General features: G+C 38.4%; 1 protein-coding gene across 17 annotated transcripts in view; it reads left to right on the plus strand.

Moving 5' to 3' along the window:
• The window catches only part of RAI14 (retinoic acid induced 14), an 85,867-nt gene that overhangs the window by 50,170 nt on the left and 13,304 nt on the right, over window positions 1–22,393 (plus strand). For all 17 annotated transcript variants that reach the window (XM_035563787.2, XM_035563776.2, XM_035563791.1 and 14 more), the window contains exons 4-7: window positions 16,309–16,397; window positions 18,105–18,169; window positions 20,348–20,405; window positions 21,137–21,207. In XM_035563787.2, the coding sequence (XP_035419680.1) occupies window positions 16,309–16,397; window positions 18,105–18,169; window positions 20,348–20,405; window positions 21,137–21,207 (283 nt within the window). The remainder of the gene's footprint in view (window positions 1–16,308; window positions 16,398–18,104; window positions 18,170–20,347; window positions 20,406–21,136; window positions 21,208–22,393) is intronic.

Below are 22,393 nucleotides of genomic sequence, written 5' to 3' on the forward strand. Positions count from 1 at the left end.
ATCTTGCAGATGATAACGGCTTGTGCAACTCCTTCTTGTTGTGATTGAAACTGGACAGTGAAAGTTTTGAGTGAATGAGATTCCTTTCATAGTCTCAGTATATTTTATTGAGAATGTAACGTTTTCCTCTTCTATTCTTATTATCCTGTGAACATTCTGAATTGTGGAAGATAAAAGATTCCAGTAAGAAAGTTACAACATGGGATTGCTATCCCTAAACTTCTTTTCTTAAGGCATTGGAAGATGATTAAATGGATAAATGAAAAACAAGCATCCCATGAGAAAACCAAAGCCTTTGTAAAGTTGAGTATAGCTGGGGAAAAAGGAAAACAGTTTCTAGTCTTGGGATAGACAGAAAAAGGCTGTTTATACCAAATAATAAGTTCCAATGAATTACCTCCTGGATTATTTATTGAGTCATGATCTGCTTCTTGCTTGGTCTGTCTCAGTTTTCTACATCTGCTATATTTCTGTTCTGCATCTGAGGAAACTGGCAGTGACTCATAGTGAATGACCTGCAGCTTCTTACTGCAGAAGTCCGTGTCCTCTAATCACTTCAGATGGGCTTTCTCCACACTTCAATATGATTTTAATTTTTAAAAGTTGCATGCGCATATTTTTCTTTTGAAATGGAGAATCAGACATAATCAAAGCATGACTTCTATTGAAGCCTCTAAATTAAAGATATGTCTAGCATCTTGCATTTTTCTAGTCAACGTAACCACAGAGCTAGATTCTTAAGCTGGACTGTTTCCAGTGTAACACCAATATTTTGCAGGTTTCACGTATAATTTGATACTTTGAATTTTTCTAGGGAACTAAGCAAGACTAAAATCATTAAATACACACAGGCCTCATGACTCTAGGAAGTGGGATTGTAACTGTAAGGATCTGGTGCAATGATTTTCATCTTCACATGGAAACATTTCAAAACTTTCTTTCTTTATTTGCAACTGCAAAGAAGTTGATGATCTTACATTTATAGTAATGATGCAGCTACAACTGACACAGATGCAACTACTTTTAATTGCTTAGGATGTCTGAATTAGTGCTGTGAAGATCTCTGTTTTTGCTAGTTCATTATGCTAATTTAATTATTGTTTAGTGTAGTGGTTTAAAAGAAAACTTGAGAGAAAATGAAGGAAAATACCACTGGTGTGCTACGGAAATACAGTGCGTCAACTCTCATTCTGTATCAGGTGCTTTGGGAAACTTAGCGATCTACTCAGGTTATTTCTGCTTCAGTTTTGAAAGATAGATACTGACATTTGTAGAAGCCATGAAACTGATCTGGAGAGATGTAGCTACCAAAGAGTATCATGACCTAGAAGTATACTCTCTTATGGCTTATTAATAATGGGCAATGTCTTGTTTGCATTTTCCCCACTTCAGTCTTTTTTTTGTTTGTGTGTGTACAGATGCCTCCGTATGTACGTGTATGCATGCAGGCTCTAAAACCAAAATACTGTTGCCTAAGCAATGTTATCAAATGCAAAATGAAGCACAGTCATCATTTGCATACTGGTAGGCTTGTCTCTCCTATGTTTGCGGTGCGATGTCAGGGCTTCATGCCTGTGCAATGAATCGTGGGTGCCTATCGTAGCTATTTTTCAAACTCTGCTTAGAAGCATAGACCCAGCAGCCACCCAGCACTGAGTTCTGGTAGTGTTCCTCAAGAGCGTGGTACTAATTTGACAGCTCCCTCACCTGGAGCATGGGGGACTCGTGCTGGGAAAGACCGATCTGGAGAGGTCTTATGGGGACAACTGGCTACCATCATATGCAAATGCCACTAGTTAGTTAGAAAGCGGTCTGCAGTGCTATGTGGGAAGGACACTCTTTGGATGAGTGGTCTATTGATCCTTGTGAGTATGTATCGATGCATTTGTTTGCATAATTAGGTTGAAGGTGACTAGAAAAACATGATGGATTCAATTACATAACAACTTGCATAATGCGATTAAAACTTCAGAATGTGCTTGAAAGCACAAAAGGAGAAACAATTACACACTGCAGTATAGGTTTGTTAGGCCCATTGTCTGTTCTTTTAAGGTGTGACTGCTTCTATTAAGGTCTTTTCTTTTTCAGTTCTTCTCTTAATAACTCTTCAAACAAAATTCTTGATATTGCTTTTATTTTATTTGAAGCACACCTTTTAATAATTTTCTTAAACAAAAGGTGGAGAAGACTTAAGTTTTCATGCTTAAGGGGGTTCTTCCAAATTTTTGTTTTATAATCAAATGGCTTCTTAATATAAAATCCTTGAGCTAAAAGGCACAGAGACAACAGCCTAGGGTTTTCTGTATCTGTTCTGTGGAGTACTGCATGGTCATTCTACTGAGTCCTGCTCAAGTGTGCTCCACTTCTGTCTCAGGTTTGGACATAACTGTCTAAATTTGGCCTGTGTCCTCGTTTGCCTCTGTCCTATAGATTCTTTTCTCTGTGGCTTGCCCACATGCAACAAAATACAGAAGTTTAAATTAATGAGGTCTAGGTATCAATAAAATGCTTTGAGCTAGTATTTACAGATTTTCATCAGGAGTTTTAACTCTCCAGCAGTACCTCTTAAAAAAAAAAAAAAAAAAAAAGGTGTCAAACTAACAAAACATAGTTTTTTAAGACTTGCTTGACTTTCCTCGCCACCACACAGCCTCTGACTCAGTCCTTTCTATAAACAATAAATCAGTTTTAAGGCCATGGAGCAAATCCACCTTTGGCGTAAGTTGACACAGCCCCATTGTTGTTCCCACTTTACAGTGCACAGACTATTGCCAAGCACATTTGTAATAGAACCTATCTGGAAATCTGACTCTGCCATTGTAGTCTTATTCTGCCAGATGGTAGGGGTTTTTTTCCATATTTTTTTCTTTTTTTTGGGTCCAGCTTCCTTAAACAACAAAACAGCACTTTCCAATTTGGAAGTTGATCGTTTAAATCCCACTTAAACTAACAAAAAGGCTTTTTAAAGAGGTTTTTAAAGAGGGCCTTTTCAGGAGGGGATAGAATTCATTTATGTATTACTCTTTCCACAAGAGCAAGTGTTCAAACGGGCTGTTATTTAAAGAAGCGGCTGTTGTTATTGAAGGAAAAAAAAGTTTGGAAATGATTCACAATGTATAAATGGCAGCACTTCCGTGTCCTGAAGTTATTTTGTCTGTATGCCAGTGCATCACTGCCATGTTTGCGTGTTTTTGCAAGGTACTGAACTAGAATTAAATGCTTATGGCTATTAAATGAAACAATAGGTCTCTGTAATTTTTTTTTACTGCAATTGAATCAGCTGTTGCTTAATAAAATGAGTCTGACAATGGTACAAAAAAGCTTTAGAAACCTCTACAAATGCACTTTCTAAGGACTCTTTCACAAAACTCTTGTCAATAGCAGTCAGTAGAAATGATATATTTTCATTTGAATCAGAATGTTCATGCCTCAGAGGCTGAGCTGAAAATAAATTTGAGCATATTCCATCCCCAAGTACTTTATTCTGTATATAGGATTCATTTTTCCTTTCTCACTTTTGGATCTTGTTGTATTAGGAGGTGGGGTGAGTGGCACAAAGGACGTCACTGTTCAAAGAGTAAATTAGATATTAAATGCTTTTTGAGAGGGACCGTTTCCCTGTTTCCTTTTATGTAATAGTATTTATCTTAAGGGAAGCTTTTTTATTTTTATTTATTATACAGTTATAATACAGTTCTGGTTGAGAAAGAAAACCATAGAAATGATTTAGTTTACCTCCAAAATCAGAGTACCTTGTCAGGTGAGTCTAGTGCCTATGAGTTTGAAGAAGAATCACGGCATACTCCCTTTGTCGATTCAGAATAACACAAATCTTTTACAAGACCTTTGAAATTGAGGCAGTCTCCACATTTTTTTTTGTGTACATACTGGGGATCCTCAGTCTAACATCATGCACTAGGAGATGTTTCTTTTGCACGGACTGTGTTATCTCCAGAAACTGACCAAACACTGATAGGATGCTAGTATGCTTTCCTATTTATTTTGAAAATTGTACCAGGGTGGGAGCTGCTACTAGAAATGTCTAGTACCTCAGGTTCCTAACCTGTCTGGGAATGTATAGAATCATAGAATAATTAAGGTTGGAAAAGACCTCCAAGGTCGTCTAGTCCAACCATCAAACTATGTAGTTCATTGATGTTCCAATAACCAGATAAGATCCCTGACAGAAAATTGTTTTTGTCTTGTATTTATCATAGTTTTCAATTTATGGTAGTCCAGATGGTAACAACGTCTAGGTTTCAGCTCAGGGATGAAATAAAGACAACCACAGAGATGTCAACCTGTGTTTTATTGCTAGCCAAAAGATAGCTGGAGTCTGGTTCTTATTTCAAAATTTCTTGTAAAGTTTGTTTCCATGGGAGATTGGGTGTAAAAACTTTCGTTTTTCCAGAGCTTCCTTGAAGATCTTTTCGGGTTAAAATCCTGATTGCTCCTTTTAGTTCCCCTTATCCCCTGCAGCATTGTTATGAATATAATTCGATTGAGATGTTGATATTAAATTTCCTGAAAAATTACTTTCCACTTTTGCCTAACTCTTAGAAATGCTAGTGAAACATCTGGGCATGGTTAGGCAAAACCATGCTCTGCCAGGATAGTAAATTGGGCTAATTAACTTTCCATTATATTCAGTATGAGCCAATTGTTAATGTATAGTGAGAGGAATAGCTTGTATCTCCACAATGGAGGAGCAATACTTAACTTTGATTTTAGAGTTTGGCAATACATGAAAAAAATCTATATTTCGTACAAACATTGTTGTACTGACAATCATACCTTATGCAAGCTTTTAAATGAGATCCATGGAGTGCATTTCATGCCAGTGGTTTGTTTCTGGCTCTTGACTGAAAGAATTTCTAATGGTTTGAGTATACGACCTGTCACTTAGACTTTGAGATGTACCATGATTCAGTTTTTAGTTCTTAGCTATATTTTTCACAGGACTTTAAACTAACACCATTCATGTTCTGGTATGTGCATTTTTGAAGCATTTTTTTGCAAGACATTTTAGTATTTTTTACCTTCATGTTTAAAAATAAAAAAAAAAACACTAAGCGATCTTCTAAAGAGACAGAAATTAATGCTCCTTAGTTTGATTTCAATTATGAAGATTCTAAACTTCTCATCTGAGAAAGCGAAACTTCTTACTTTCTCTTTACTAATTTCATATATGGTAAAATGAAGCAAATTCCACTTAATTTGAAAAGCAAACTCTATTTGATATAAATTTCTTTCAATGCTGAGAAACATCCCCTGACTTTCATGTCTTACATGTGCAGGACTTCCTGCAGATGATAGTTGGAGTTCAAGGAGGAAACAATACATTTTTTTCTGGGAACCAGCTTATGTATTCTGCTTTATACTTGCTTTTCCAGTAGACCAATAGGATGGCTGTTATTAATAAGCTGTTGCATTTCCTTGTCTATGAGTAGGCCATCTCAGGAGAAAGTAAGCTGCCTTTTGAAGGGCCTCCATGCATGTGTTTGGGTACCTTGTGAGCCACCCAGCCCCGCTCCTGTAGGGTTGGCCAAACCTGTAGTGCAGCACCAGGCAGCTGGCTGAGTTCCCTGTAAAGCAGCTCCATTCGCAGAGTTGCCAAATACCCAGATTTTACCAGACCTGGCCAGTTTTCAAGAAGCTTCTGGGATGCTTGAATTGGAGCATAGCCTAGATGGTTGGGAGTTTTTGTGTGCCTGGCTTGAAACAGCTGCAGCTTGGCTCACGTGGAGACAGAGCACGGTGCCCTGCTTCTGCGTTACGAGCGCTGTGGCAGCTCCTTGCACTCCTCTTATCCGAGCTGGCAAGGGAGCAGAGGGGAAGCGTGCCTCCTGTGGGCTGGGCCAGAACCAGGCCCGCCAAGGCTGGAGGGGATGGGGCTAAGGCTGCCGTTGTTTTTCAGATTTATATCTGCATAATGGGCTGCAGTTGTTTTACGTGTTTTTCAAAGACTTATGCAACCAAACGAGCTGTATGTGTAGATTTTAATTACACCAACTGGCTGCTGCTAGTTTAAAGTGCTCTAATCTAGGAAGAGAAAGGGAACAGACAACCAAAACAGCGCAACATGTAAAAGCTGGATTTTTTTCTTCAAAATGCTTCTTTATCTGGCTTGTATACCACTCTGCATCTTCTGCTACCTTCTTTACAGGTGCATCCTGTGTTAGGAAAAAGTGTAGAAATTGGTTGTTCCTTCACACGTCTCTATTCCATTCCTTTCTCTTCTCCACAATTGTGGAGTCTTTGTTAAAAGCTTTACTAGTATAGTTATTCTGAAATGCTAAATGAAAATATGTTACCATAACAGACATAATAGTTTATAGAATAAATGTTGACAAGTCATCTTAACCAGTAGTCTCTGAGGAGCATGTTACTAGTGGATTTAGTACTATGAGTGTATATTTAATGCACTTGGGTTTTAATTCCCCTATGAAGAGAAGTTCACTGTATACAGTTTAAAAAAAGATAAAAAATTGAATAGTTCTTTTTTGTTTCAAATCTGAAAAGGTCCAAACTGTTAGAAGTTTAAAAATCACAAACTTCAAACACAGCATATACCCTGAGCTATCCTCTGTCAACATCCCTGATGTTGAACAAGGATATCCATGCTCTTTGGTTCTTGGAGTACTGTATGCAGTTTTTAAGCCTTGCTAGATTTTCCTGCAACAAAAATATTTTCTTTAGATTAAGTTTTACCCAGTTGTTCTCAGCCTTTTTCAGTCTTTTCCTGGCTTCTTGTTGTGCTAACATGCTTCGGGATTTCCTGGCTCTAATTTCATGACTTTTCATGTAGTAGGGTGGTTATTAGCTTTTGCTGGCCTATAGACAATAATACCAAGCACGTTGTGTTGTAGGATGGAGGTTGAGGGAGGTGCTAGTCATTGCTTTCATTGTTGGACATAAAATGAAGTTTGAACTCTCTTCTGGCCTTGCAAGCAAGGGCAGCAGATGGTAGCTGGTTTTACCTAGCCCTAGGGAGAAAGTTGAACGGATCTGGATACATCTATGGTATCCTCAGAGACTTCACTCTGAGCTGAAAAGATGCTTTGCCAGAAGGCATATATATCGAGAAGCTAATTGTCCACCACTTTGGACTCAAGATGTGGGATGTGCTTTTAGAGAAACAATCAGAAGGAAGCTTTCCTGGAAGCTAGCCAACGTTACACTGATCTAAAAGAAGGGCATGACAGAGGACCCAGGAAACGATAGACCTGTTTAGTCTGTTTAGTGTAACCTTAGTACCTGGAAAACTTACAGAGATTATCCTGGATGTTATTGAAAAGCATTTAAAGAGCAAAGCTATTATCAGGCATAGTTAAACATGGGTTCATGAAGGGAAGGTCCTGCCTTAGTAATTTGATCTCAAATGATAAGGTGGCACATGTGGTGGATGAAGGGAAGCTGGCGGATGTAATCTTTCTGGATTTCAGTCGATACTGTCCCTCATAGCATCCTTCTGGACAGACTGTCCGACTGTGAGATGAACAGGGTCGTGCTGTGCTGAGTGATGAACTGGCTCAACAGCAGAGCTCAAAGGGTTGGAGGGAATGGGCTATGTCTGGCTTGGTCACTATGGTCACTACCAGTGGGCTATGTCACTGGTCACTAGTGGTGCTCTACAGGGCTCAGTTCTAGGGCCAGTCCTGTTCCACAATTTTATCAGTGATCTGGATGCAGGAGTGGAATGCATCCTCAGCAGGTTTGCTGATGATATTAAACTGGGTGGTGCTGCTGACAGCAGCAGCAGGGAGGGATGAGAGGCCTTGCAGATGGATCTACATAGATGGAAGCATTGGGCAATCATCAATGGCATGACGTTCAGCCAAGGAAAATGCTGGGTGCTGCACTGGATCCAGAGCACAATATAAGAAAAGAATTTAAGAAAGAATCCAGAGGAGGGCACCAAAGCTGGTAAAAGGGCTGGAAAGCATGTCCTGTGAGGAGAGGCTGAGGACACTTGGTTGTCTGCTTTGGAGAGGTTCTCTGCGACTCTCTGCAGCTTCCTGAGCAGGGAAGGAGGAGAGGGAGGTGTTGGTCTCTGCTCCCTGGGAACTGATCACAGGGTGTGTGGGAACAGCACAAAGCTGCACCAGAGGAGGTTCATTAGGAGCAATTCCTTTACCATGAGGGTGGCCAAACACTGGAAGAGGCGTCTTAGAGAGGTGGTTGCTGCCCCATGCCTGTCAGTGCTCAAGTGATGTTTGGACACTGCCCTCAATACCATGCTTTAACTTTTAGTTAGCTCTGAAGTGTATTCGATGATCTTTGTAGGTCCCTTGCAACTGAACTGTTCTGTTCTGTTCTCTGCTCTGGTTTCTTCTTCAGACCTTAGCTTTAGAGGCACAGGTAACACTGCTCTCATTTCTAGGCTTTTCTTTTCCATACCCTGAAACATCAACAATAAAAGCAGCATTTCAAATCTTTAGACTTTCTGTCAACACCTAGGAGCACCCTAAAGCTTGACCTTGGCAGAATCTCTGTTTCAATTTGCTGATGTTAGGTATTGAGAGCCTTTAAAAATGGACAGTCTGCAGGAAACTTCGTATGACAAATTGAAATTGTGAGCACTTAGATTTACAATTAATGGTACATGGAAGAAAAATCTATAAGTTTCAGACTTGAAGGGGGAGTTTGTGGTAATGTGGTAATAGAGTTTGCCAAAGAAAACTGCATGAAAATGGAACCGCTGGAACACAACCTGAGAATGAAAAATATAAAGCTTCTGGGGATCTCAGAAATCTCTCTGCAGAGCAGCTGGTTGGATATTTTTGCTGAGTTTGAAGGCCAAAATCAGGAGTCTGTGGCTTGCCAGCTTCTGTAGTGCATGATGCAATTGCTTCTTTCCTATTAAGAAAACAGCCATTCAGCAGGCTTACCTTTTTTTCATGTCCTATACCTTGAGGTGTGTATGACTGAAACAAGACTTTTTATGCTGTGAGGCAAAGCTGGAAACTCTAAATGAAAACTGTTTTTTGAAAGCTGTTCCAGAATATATGCTAACATTGAAGACCCATATATTTTATGCCAGAGGGCTTTGTGTGTATTAGGGAAAGCAGATACCATCTCATGTTTAAATAGAGGATAGGAGAGCAGAAGCTGTGTGCACTGCTTTACATTGTAGTGGCTGGTACTAAGAAGGACAGATGGGAAGAAACACTCACAGCTCCTCCTAAATCCGTTGCTGCTTATGTCACCTTTCCTGAAATCTTCGTCTGTCTACACTCCAGAAGGCAGTAGCAGCTCATTGACTGAATGTCTTTTAAAATCCACAATATTTTGTTTTCTGAGTTTTTAATAGTGCCAACACTGGCTTGAAAATGAAATGTATTTCCTAGAACTGTTTTTCCTATGATAATTTTTGCACTTGTGGTTACATGTGTGCATGACAGGAGCATGACACGGACTGCCTGCATTTACTGAAAAGCTACATTTACTACATTTACTCTTAACAGGATTGAAATGGATGCAGTGTAAAGCTATGGATTTTAATTGTTTAAAAAAAAAAGTAAACAAAAAACCCTAGTAAATATTGATATTTGTGCCTGTAGATGTGTGATATGCCTTTAAAACAACCTATGATTTGCTGAATATCTGAATGGACTTATCATGGTATTCAGGGGCTCTCTCTCTGTAGTATACAAATGTCTGTGGTAACTGAAATGTATCTTCATGAGGATTTATCTGGTGATATCCAATGTTTGTCTTTCTCTCTCAATTTTAATTTGGTTCTCACCTTGAAGCTATTTCTGCCAAGACCTTTCCATGTGGGATTGCCAATGTGAGCAAGTCCCGTTCCCAGATCTTTATGCTGGCTTGGGGTGGGGGGAAAGCCTCAAGAACTCAGTTCCCTGATACACTGTAAGGCAGGAGGACAGTGCGGCAAGAGGTGAGTAAGAGCAGCTGTAGGGTGGGGATAATCTAAATTAGTACTTCTGCTGCAGTCTGCTACTGCCATTTTCATACTCAGCTAATAAGTATGAAAAGAAACTCCATTAGTGAAGGAGGCAAGAATGCTTTTATTTCCAAATTAAGGATTGGTAACATACATCCAGATGGTTAGTATTGGCAGGCTTGCCAATAGTGAGCTTCAGCAATATTTCCTTTGTAGTTCAATCACTGGCTGTTTCTAAGAGATGCATCTTCTCAAGCGAGTGATTGTCACTTGGTTATGAAAGACAAGGATAAGGGAAAGATAAGGATACAGCAGCTTTCACAGGGAAATGTTCAGAGTCTCTTTTTAGTTTTAAGGTGAAATTCTACATCTTGTCAAACTTCACCGTGTTGAGGCTGGTCCTGTTCCTTCATTTGTACTGACAGGGTGCACGCACACGTGACTGTGATGAAACAGTGGAAAGCAGCTTTGTTTTTTTTCAACTGGTTTTGTTCCCTCTGTCAGCTCATGTGGGTACCTACCTACCAGTGCAGATGCAAGGAAGAAGCAGAACCAGCAGCTGGATCAGCAGATGCTGGCCCTGGAAGCATAATCCTTGCTGGAACAGAGTTACTGCTTTGCTGAGAGCCCTCTCTGGGTCAGCAGAGGAAGGCAGAAAACACCTTCTCAGTCAGGACCATTCTTGGCCTTTCCCATTCTTTAAATCTGAAAGTGATTATTTTTCTATGAATTAAGTTCAGGATGTGTCAGAAGTTTTTATGTTGTGTATAAAAGGCTTACTTCCTTCACTGTTCTTTATGTTGATAAAATCCCAGACTATTCACAGAAAAGTAAACAGTACTCTTCTCTAATTACTCGTCATCATATTACATGCCAGAGGACACCACATTGGACGTTAGTCACTCGGGAATACAGTCACTGCAGGCACATCTGTGCACAGAATACGCTGCTTTTGTTGTACTTGCAGACCTTTCCCATCCAGGTCAGGCCTCTGCCACACTCTAGCACTTCTGCCACTTGGCCTATGGTGGAAAGCAATCAAAGGCCAGGTAGCATCTAGTCAGTGTATTTTTGCTGTTATTATTGAAGGGGGAAATTGAGGCTTTGAGGGATAATACTGATTGTGAAAATCACTGTAGACATTTATACTCCAGATGCTGCCTCTAAAATGTATAAAAGTTTAAATCAGTGCAGAAAATTTTCCAGATAATCCATGGGTCTTTTCATGACTGAGATACCTGGCAAAATCACTTCTCTCATCTGGTAGCAGCAAGAGTTGAATGTTTTCCATTTCTCTCTGTCTTATCAGCATTGCAAAGACTCCAAGCAGCTCTGTATCTTATTTTATCAATCTTGTTTGTTTGTGTGAAGGTATTGGTCAGTTTGAAAACTGTAAATCATCAAACCGTTGGCAGACAAGTCAGATTTTTTGAAAGTCAACAAAAATTTGATGTACACTAGAAAATGAGGAAGAATGATGTGCTTTGGGGAGGAATGTTTTTACTCAAAATAAACCTTGACAATGAGTATATGTGAGTTCATAGTGTATTTCAAACATTCTTGCACTTAAAATATTTTCAGAGCACTCAGATTAAAATGGCAGAGAACAATAGTATTGTACTCTTGCATATACATTTGACTTTGTTCTGTGTTTGTCATAATGCTGCATTTGCTATTTTCTGTTCACTTAGCATCCATAGTTCAACCATGTTTTTTATTTGCTTTGGATTTTGGCAAATGCCATGTCAGACTACTTTCAGGCCCTGGAGAAATTCTGTGCTACAGAGAATGCTGATTCTGCCCTGAAAGAACTCTGGAGCATGACCCTGCCATACAGAAATGGAGCCTGTAACAGGATGTAATTTTTCTGGTCTTCTAATTTTGTTTTTCTTTTCACAAATAAAAAATTCTTAGTGTTAGAAGGTTATTGTCTTAAATTAAGACTTTATATTTATTTTTTCTTATTTCATCATGTTCCACTCTAATTTTGTGGTATTTTCTCTAGTTATATGGACCACCCAGTTGTTTTAAGCCAGCTGTCAAAATAACATTCAGTAAGAGGATTGTGCTCAGTTCGCAGGATGTAGCTGTGTAAATGGTTCAGCAGAGAACCTGGATTCAGCATACACAGGTCACATTACTAACACCACCTCAGCAGGCTCAGTTAACTCAATTTTTACAAGTCTAAGCTCTAAATGTGGATTAATTCTGATCTTTTATCTGTGGTGAAATTATTTGTAAAAAATGATTTATATGAGCTGAGTAGTAAAAATTACAGCACTTTTCTGTTTGAGTTACTGTCTGGCAATTAACTAATTTCTGGAAATATTCATTCTCGACTTCTTAGCAAAGACGAGCTGTATCTGAACTCTTGTGCTCTCTGTCAGACACTTGCTGAAGAAATCTCCATTCCCTTGCTAGCTTGACTTTATAACTGAAACACAGAAAAGATCTTTAGCACTGAATAAACGACTGGCTTACTTAGGACAGTTGTGTTTCACTGGCATCTGTCTGTAAGAAATCTGCTTTCAACTAGTTCAGGGATGTCATATGCAGCTGTCCACACCATCCAGTCACCAAGCATTCATAAAAACCATCTATCAATGCATTTGAAAATGTTATTTGAGTAACCTTTTTGGGTCAGGAAAAAATTACACCTTACAGGACTTGGAGATGATAGCCTTGCAGCTGTTCTCCAGTTGACTCCAAATCTGATGAAATTTTGCTGTGTTCCCACTTACTGTGTGCTCCAAACGGGCTTTCTGTTTTCCCTGAAGAATGTCATTTTTCATTTTATCCTGTTCATAACTGAGTAGTTGTGGGACCTGTACATTCCCAGTGATAAAAAGCAGTGTCAAACAACTGATCTTTATCAGCTGCTGCAGAGGTGGGTCTGAATTCTGACATGCCTCATTTCTGGATACAGTGGGAAGGGTAGCTGCTACTCCGCTGCACTGAAAGGTCTGAAGATTATAGTAGAAGTCCACCCTGTGCCACAGGAATGGTAGAAATGTTTGATAGCAGTAAAAGAAATCTATCTCAAATCAATTCAGTCTGAGGTACCAAGATGTAGCTGGGAGTATTAGCAACAGGCTTCTTTTTTGTGGAATAAAAATGAACTATGTTGGAATGGGGTTTTAGGCTGAGTGAGAATGTAACCCTCAGTGTGGCCCTTGCTCCAAATCAAAACTTATATGTTTGTTTTTATTTGCCTAAATCATTGCAAAACCAGGAAGTGGGAGGAAAAGTTGTTTGCTTTCTTATAAAGGGAAGTTTATTCATGAAGGATGCAAGTAAAAGGCACCACTGCTCAAGGCTTCCAGATGGTGAGAACTCCACTGTTTGGAAACCTGCAGCTTTTGCCTCACGTATTTTAGGAAAGTTTATGTAGCTTGTAAAGAATTATTCTGTACTGAAATCAGTTTCTCCAGGCGTTGTTTCAAGAGCTTCCCTTGCAACACACCAGCTCTCAGTGTCCACTCCTGAAGTTTTTTTCATTTTTTTTGGTGGGGGAGGCTGAAGGAGGGACTCTTAACTTTAAAATCAGATAGAATTACTCCCGAAGGCGAAGTTTGTGTCCAGTCCTCTGCAAATAACTGACTTAAATATGACTGTAATAGGTTCATCCTAGTCTGGAATCATTCTCTTCTCTTTTGTAAGCAGATCTGATTTCCCAGTGAACCAGTTCAGTTTACTAAACCGTAGCTAGCTGTGTCCCCCACCCCAATTGCTTGTGGACTATTAAGAAAAAATCATCTTATTTATAGGGTTATGTAAGAAATGACAGCATTAAGGAGGGGATAGATACACAGTAAGCATCTGGGAGAGAGCAGTAGCAGGCCCAACAGTGTTTGGCTCAGGTAACTGTGTAAATGAGTGCGAGTTAAACCTTACCACCCTCTCTTTTCCCAGGACTCCACAGATTGCTTCTGTGTTTTTGCTTTAGTTAGATCCTTACATCCTTCACACGTGTTCTCTCATCTTTCTCACCACCTACACTGCTTACAGATGTTTCTTTGATCCTATCAATTTGGGAGAAGCAATACTTTTGATCAGGGTTTCCTTAACTTGTAAATTTTTTGGCAGCATGAAACTAAGCATGTGCATGTGTGATGACTTGTTGAGAACTGCCACAGGAATTATTTGCATTGGTGGGACTGATGTGTTCATAGGTACGTAGCCTGAAAGGAGTTAAGTTTTTATTCTCTGTTTTCTTTGCGGTCTGATTTTACCTAAACCAAACTTCTTTCGCTCTTGCGTATTCTTGTTGCGTTTGGCGTTATCCTCCACAGTCTTTCTCTATAACCTTGATGTTCTCGATTTAGCTAAGTAATTATTATTCAAGTATTTATTATTCTTATCAATATAGTCAAATGTAAGAGAGCCAAGTGTGTGCTTCACAGCCTTCCTGATATTTAAGTGACTTTGATTGTATTGCGCGTCTACACAAATGTATCTGAATCTGTTTCAATATTTACCAGTATGTTGTGCTGGCTGAATTAGAGGTGTTGGAATTTATCAGACTCCCTTTGCCTTCCTCTCCTAGCCATTTTCCCAGAGCCTGAGAAACCTTTTCTTCTGAAGAAGAATGTTTACACAACTTCGCATTGGTCACCAAGTACATGAAGTTTTGGTATCTTAATGACTAGAGATCAGCCAGCAGCAGGGCTTTTTATGTTTTTAGAAGTGTTAACTCTTCAGTTTGTTTATGGCAGTAGTAAGCAAGTGGACAAGCACACAGGATATTTTTATACTTGCAGAGAACAGTTCAAAGCTCATTTGGAGTCAGCAGCAGGCAGTGGGGAAGTGCTCCGTGTAGGAAGGGAGGTAGTTGCTGTACTTGGTACTTTGTTCCAGGAGCACTCCTGCTTTGATTAATTCTCAGCCCTTTGCCAGATCTTGTCTGTAGGTCTTTTTTCTCTGCTTGGTTTTCAGGAAGGCTGCAAAGAAAAAGTCTGCAGCTTAGAGAACCACAGTGTTGCAGTTCACATACTCTGCGCCAGAAATATCTGTTTCATTCTTGCTTGGTATTCCTGGTTGCTCAGACTAGCAGGCTGAATTTTCTGTGCTCACTTTAACATTTAAAGGAAGCAGTTGTCCAAAATGCAAACTCTAAAATACAGCGGAAATGTGTCTACATGATTAATTAGGCTCCCTTTAGATGCTGGGGGAAAAAGCCTTTAATGTAGGAGTGCGGTGTGTTAAAAATAAACTTCTACTTCATAACATATTAGAAAACATCCCAGGATTACTGGCTTTTTCAGTCTGGGGCATGCTTTATGAATGTACCAACTTTTCATACAATTTAATAGTAATTGAAAGTGTTTTGTCTCTAACTTGTTTTTTCTACATTACACCAGTTGAAAAACAGCTCTCTATATTAAGCTGATATTAGTAAGACCACGGGGAAGTAATGTGTCTGCTTGTACTCTGTCGATATCTTGAGACTCACCTGTGTTGGCACAATATGCATCAGGATGTTATAAACTTCTCCATTTTCAAAAGATTTTCCTTTGTCTTTGCTTTTCATCTTAATTCAGTAGCATGTGTATATGCTTCTATGAATCAAATTCTGTGAATTAAATTCTGTGAATCCTTGAGGTGCCAAGAATGTCAAAGATGAGCTTTCAGTGTAAAAAGTCTTGAATTCAGCGTAACTTCTTTGGTTTATTCTGTAATCATATCTTTAGTAATTTATGCTGTTCAGTGTGTCCTGCAATGGTGTGGTTGGCAACCTCTCCAGTTTTCCAATGTTCAAACAAGCAGATGCTTGAGATGGGAAAGCAAAACCAAAAGTTGGAAAATACATCCCTAGCATAGTCTCAAAAATATCCGCTAGCTTTCATTCCTCCATGTTACATTCACATACGCTGACTTTTTTTATTTATTTTACACACATGCGCACTACTCCCCTGTGAAGAAGGATTGGCTCTATAGAGGACAGTTCAGAAACAGAGTTTGATTTAGTTTAATTCAGGAAACCAAATTACCTTTTAGAGGAACTAAATTTTGTCTGCTGAAAGAGGACAATTAGGATTGCCCTGAGTGTCTAGAGCAAAGCCATTTTTTGAGAGTATTTTCTTCAGTAATTTCCTAAGCCCAGGAATTCTGTGGGGATATATTGCATCACTAGGAACATTAGTTTACAAATCGTGTTGGACTGATAGATGCACATTAGATATATGGCTTGGGTTAATGAAACATCAGCCTGTGTAAATGTATGAACACAAAAGTTTTTGATGTGCTTTCTGACTTTCAGAGCAGTTATCTTCTTGAGAGGTAGTGGAGGGTTGCCAAAAGATCTAAGGACAGGGAGGGGAGAACTTGCCAGTACTTGGTTTATGAATGAAGGAGAAAGGAGGTCTGTAACAGAACAGTGACGTGTAAATGCTCTCTTCCAGTTTTCACCTGGCAGCTACAAAAGGCCACGCAGAATGCCTCAGGATTATGGTGACACATGGTGCAGACGTGACAGCCCAAGATGGTGCAGGTATGCCTCTGCGAACATAAACTTATAGCATAATATGCTTCATTTGGCTATAGCTCTTGATGTGCAGACTGCAACGAAAATTTGACAGCACTGCTTCCCCTCCCTTGCACACCATGTATGAAAAGCATTTGTAACCTTTGAGGGCTTGGTATGCTCGCTTTTCTGTATATTGAATTCAGATCTATGCACTTGAAAATTTTTGCCCTAATACTATAAATGTCAGAATTTATAGTGGACTCCAGTTGCAAAATAATAGTTTGATTTTATTAATTATTGCTGTTATTACCCTCCCCCAAAAAAAACAAACAAACAAACAAAAAACAACCAAACAAAAAACCTTTTTGTTAACTTCATGTGAAGTTTTGCATAGATTAAATCAAGGTCTTGTGTGTTGCTTTTATGTGTATCCAGCTATTAACTCCATTAACTGCACAGAAGTTGCAGTAAGACATTTCTTTAGGATTATGACATATTGAAAAGAGCTGATATGGGCTAAAACAGAAAGAGAACTATTAAATATGCTGTTTCAGCCCTTGAAAGTGTATGTCTTAATTATTACTCCACTAGGACAATAATGAGAGCTGAATTTGAAACTGGCAAGCACTTCTTAGTATATTTCAGTTGACATATCTGTGGAATCTGTGACCAGCATTTTGTCTGGCTATCAGAACCACCTAAATGAAGTGTCAGTATTCTGCCTCTGCAATAATGATCTGTAAATGTTGGGTTCAGTTTTAGCCACCAATTACAGCCCTAGTGAATTTGTCACACACTGAAATGATTTGCCTCCATGAGGAAGTAAGTGTCTGTGATACTACAAGAAGTACTCAGATTATACATAACGATAAGAGAATATATACACCCAGTAGTATTACTCAGAATTCATACTTCATCTTGTCTCAGGTTTTATTAGTCATTTGGATAAATAACAGGTTGCCTGCTCTTGCTTGAGAGTGTCAACCCTGTGTTTCTTAGGAAACGTCTCTTCTGTAAAAGTCTCAGTATTTGCTGTGAGGTTCTACTGTCATAAGTGGCTCTACTGTCTGTTACTGAGTACTAAATCTTAGCCCCTTCCTTCTTTCTTGCACAGATAATTTATTCTTTTGTTGTCTTTGGCCTATTTAATTTTTCAGGGGCTCTGTAAGATAAAACTAGAGGAGAGACTGCAAAATCTTTCATCATTATAATAGTCAGTAAATCACTGTATTGCATAGGTAAATATGACCTCATGGATGCTAAGTAAATTAAGAAAAAGGGATGTCTACAAGATGCAAACTGAAGTAGTCATGTGTTCTGAGTCCTCATATACTTGCATTTCGTGGATGATAAAAATTTGTCGTAGTGATGAATTTGGCTGGTTTTGCTCTTCGTGCTAGATTCCTTTTTCATTGCAAAAAAATAAGTAAGTCATGCAGACACCTTGACAGACATCTATCTGCAAGGGAGGCTGTGTATTTTAGGAAAATTGTTTTATATGAAACAAAACATATCTGCATAATGTTAGACTTCCTTCCGCTAAGGCAGACTCTGACACAATGTTTGTGTCATTCCTGTATGTGAAGCTAGACATTAAGATTGTTGTTCAGGCAGATGATGGAATAGTGTGCTGTAACTGTATTCTACTTGATGCAGGATTTTATTTTCTCTGGCTAATTCCAGTACTTTGGAGTGATTGAATGCTTATTTTGCTGTGCTTTTTTTATATAGGGCACAGTGCTTTACATCTTGCAGCAAAGAACAGCCACCCTGATTGCATTAAGAGGTTACTTCAGGTAAAGTAAAAATTAAATTCATTTTGATTATTTTTGAGATTTCACTTTGGTAGTTCTTCACTAGATATTGACACATTTCCTGCTAATAATCCGCACCACACTCCTATACTGTTGTCCCGTTTCCTTGCAATCAAGAGACGTGCTTGAGTTTAAGACCTTTTAGGCACTGTGAACAGATGATAGAAGTATCTCCCCTGAGTTGTCTACAAATTCAGTTTTCTCTGTGCAACTGTGACATAGCGGGGCTGGGTCTCAAGCAGACTGCGGCTTCTGATTTCCCAATTTTAGTCAATGTGGTTGGATTGCTTGGAAGTAGATGGTATAGAACAGAAAGAGGAAAGGGAAAGAGGATTTTTAATGTGTGGTGGGACTTTGATATTGACTGGAAGGTTTTCTGTCTGTGCAATATAAAAGAATCCATTGTTGACCTTGTCAACAACGGCTGTCAAGTTTAGAGTCAAAGGTAAAAGAAAACAAAGGAGTTTGGTACTAATCCTCAACCACATGACATGAAGGACAGTGAGGGGTTAGAAAAAGAGTAGAAAGAAGGGAGTGGGAGGGGGGTAAGAAAAACAAAAATGAAGATAAAGAGAAGATTCTTAGGAGACTGAGGGAGGCTGAAGATGTGTATTAGTAAGCAAGGAGAAACATTGTTCATCTCAGCTTCATTGCAGAAAGCCACGTAAGTTTTGTTGATGGAGGTGATCAGAGTAATGGGATAGATATTTAGAAGGAGTGTAGAATTATCGATAAGATTGTGGCTAAGACTACGGATGAAATAATGAACCTACAAAATAACACTGCTTGAGTGCAGTGGTACAGAAAGGGATTGGATCCAGTATCTCAACCTCCAAATTCCTTTCCACTGGTTACTTCAGGGCTCACCAAGTCTGTTGTGACTGATGCCTGTCAATGTCTCTGACCATACTGAGTCAAATTTCATTGACTCCCACTCATTGCAAGCTGAACCTCCCACCTCCTTCTCCCCCACCATTCTTGCACACTTGGAAGGGGTTACGATTAAGCAGCAAGACTCTTCTCTTCGTGATTTGGTTAGAAAAATGTACTAGATTCTAGAGCAAACCCATTGAGAGCATAAACAGTGACATCAAGCTGTCACTAATTGTATCGCATGCAACAGCATGATCAACTCAGCAACTAGATGTGTTTAAATATCTGCTGCCTATTCACCTGCCCGCTTTAACTACAAACTGCTTTTGTTGATGTCTTGCTAATTTTATTACAACATATGTATTTCCAAACAAGTTTGTAAGTCCAAACCCTTTGGTAGTATTCTCCAATAATTCATGCTCTTTGGATTGTTTTCTTGCATCTGTAGACCAACTTTGTGATATAAGGTGTTTGTACATGTGAGAAATGTCTAATCTTAACATAGATAATTATTTTACACAGGCTGAATCTTGACATTTTTTGTTATATAATTTGGTAGCCTGCACAAAATTGTTTTCTTGGGAAACCATGGAAGAATTGGAGGCAGTGCTACATTTGAAAGTTACAATATCTAATGTTTGATTTTTAGAAACTAAAAATTTCAGTGTGATATCTTTATTTGCCATAAACTAGAAGTAAAATCTTCTGTACCAAAAAAAGTCTTTATAAAGATTTGCAATTTGGTATTTTTATATTTATTACTTCAAAGTCTAGCTTAATCAGTAAGCAAGTGGCTTAAAATATTACAAAATACAACTGGCTTTTAGATGCTTTAGTTCTTACAAATGGAAGTGAAGCATTATGTCCTTCAACAGAAACAATTTAATACTAATGCATTAGAATGTGCTTGGTCTAGCTCCTAGTGTAATGTAAAATATGAAGCTTTTGCTTTTCTCAGGCAAGGGAGTTGGAGAGATTCTTTTGGTTTCCAGATAGAAACTGTTCCAAAACTATAACTTTTTTTCTAGGGATATCTCTCTCCCCATGCGCATTTCCCATGACTTCAGAATAAGCTGTTACCAAGAAAGGATAGACCAGATTGGTAGAGAGGAAAGCTGTGCTTTTCATCAGTATTCTTGTTCACTTTTATTGTATGGGCTGAACTTTGTGGAATAGCTCATAAAACTATTCTCAGAGATGTTCAGCTCTCTGTCCTTAACATCAAACATATGTTTTATTTTCATGGTGTTTCTCTAATTTTTTTTTTCTCATTTCTGAATTACGCAGTGTAAATGTTCAGTAGACAGCACTGACAATTCTGGGAAAACAGCTTTACACTATGCAGGTAACTTCTTTGTTAAAAGTGTGTACTATGTATTTTGTCATGCTTGATATTCCTAGCTCGTGAGCTTGGTGAAGCTTTGTAGGTTCTAAATGCATAAATATAGTGACTCCCTTTCTGCTGATTGGAAAAATAGTGGGTAGAATGGTGAGCTATATTAAAGTTGGCTTATTTCTTCTCTGTCATTCCATTTTTTCCAGCTTTCTTTAACTAATCTTTTGATTTTATTTCCAACTTGAAATGTCAGATTTGTTGGAATGCCTGCATTTTTAATCTGACAATGAAAGTTTGTTTACTTTTCTAAAATTAATATATTATTGACTAATTGAAGATTTGAGCAGCTGAGGGATACATGTTCATTCTCATGGCTTATAAATTTGGGGTATTTTTCAACACTGAATAGCAAATTTCAGTTAATTATAGTTAGCAAGTTCACTCTTACATGTACAAAGCCATTGAAATACTTAAAAATTAAGATAAAGTTGATTCTGACTCTAGTGCTTAAAGATTGTATGTTAATTTAGACTATAAATAATAGTTTTATTTCTGCATACAGCTTGCTGTTCATCCTCTTTGTCTCTCTCCATCTTTCTTAAAAACAGAGAGATATGATTTAATTTGTTTTTCTTGAACACCATTGTAATGATGCAATATTGCAAATGGGAAGTGCAGAACACAGGTTTCAAAAAAACGGGGTTTCATGGACTTTCATGCTAGTTTTTTATTTCTTTTAGCTGCATGTGGTTGTCTTCAGGCAGTTCAACTTCTCTGTGAACACAAATGTCCAATTAACGTCAAAGATTTGGTACGTACCTCTTCTCCCATTGTTCACCTTAAAGCTTTTACCTTCTGCTTCAGTCAATCTCAGGTATCATAGTTCAAAGCAATGTTACTGTTGTATTTAATTTTGGATTTCTCTGGCAGAGAATATTCCTTTTGCGGCTTGCCATAGTAGATGTGGGAAACCACTATCATATACTAGTGGTAGGGTTTGCTGTTTGTTAAATTGAGGGTTTGATACAAGTGTCTAGAATCGATTCTGATATATTCAAAACATGATTAAAAGTCTTCCCACTCACTCCAGCAGACTGTGGGAAACACACGTTTTGTGGCAAGTGCTGCAAAAAAAAATATACTTGGTATAATGTAAAGGCTAAGGGACAATACATTCTCTATTATGAAATGACTACAAACAACCAGATCTATCTTTGAGAATGTTGCAGTTGCCTGATAGAAAACTCTGATGATAAAGAGAGTGGACCTGACAGAAATTAGACCAAAAAAAGAAGGGGGAGGAGGGCATTTAACTTTTTTTTTTCTTTCCTCCATCTTATCTTCCTATTTGGTCTTTTTGATGAGTTAAAAAAAAAAAACAAAAAAACAAACAAACACAAAACACTCATGAACATTAGATCTAAAATTTCAGCAGATGCATTTTAAAGGCAGAAAATTTTGTCATTTTTTTTTTTTAATCCTAAGAATTAGGAAGGCTATGGGAGAATCTTAAGATGCCCTCAACTGCATCATGGGTGATCATGAGGAAGACAGAGCTAAACCCACTTCAGGTGCACAACAAAATGATGTCAAGCAATGGTCACAGTTTGGGTGGCAGACCTGATTGGGAAATTCCAATTATGTGTTAAGGAAAAAAAGAATTATTACCATGTAGGTGGTCAAACATCGGAAATGGGACCAAAAGACATCATGGTGTCTCTGTGGATATGCTTAAAACTTGACAGGACAAGTCTCTGAGCAATGTACTGTGAAATGAAGTTTGCCTTTCTCTGGAATGAGGGCAAAGGAGAAAAAAAAATCTCTAAAGTTGTCTTCCAATTGAAGTTACTCTGTTATTCTAAGAAATGTTGTATTTTTTGCCTTGTACTTAGTTAAAATTAACCTTTTTGTTGTGGACTTATTTATAGGTATTGTATAGTTGCAAAATCACCGTGTTATAGCATTAAGCAAACAGAAAAGGGAGTACAGACAGCAAA

Source organism: Cygnus atratus, chromosome Z (assembly GCF_013377495.2).
Source record: "Cygnus atratus isolate AKBS03 ecotype Queensland, Australia chromosome Z, CAtr_DNAZoo_HiC_assembly, whole genome shotgun sequence".
Lineage (NCBI taxonomy): Eukaryota > Metazoa > Chordata > Aves > Anseriformes > Anatidae > Cygnus > Cygnus atratus.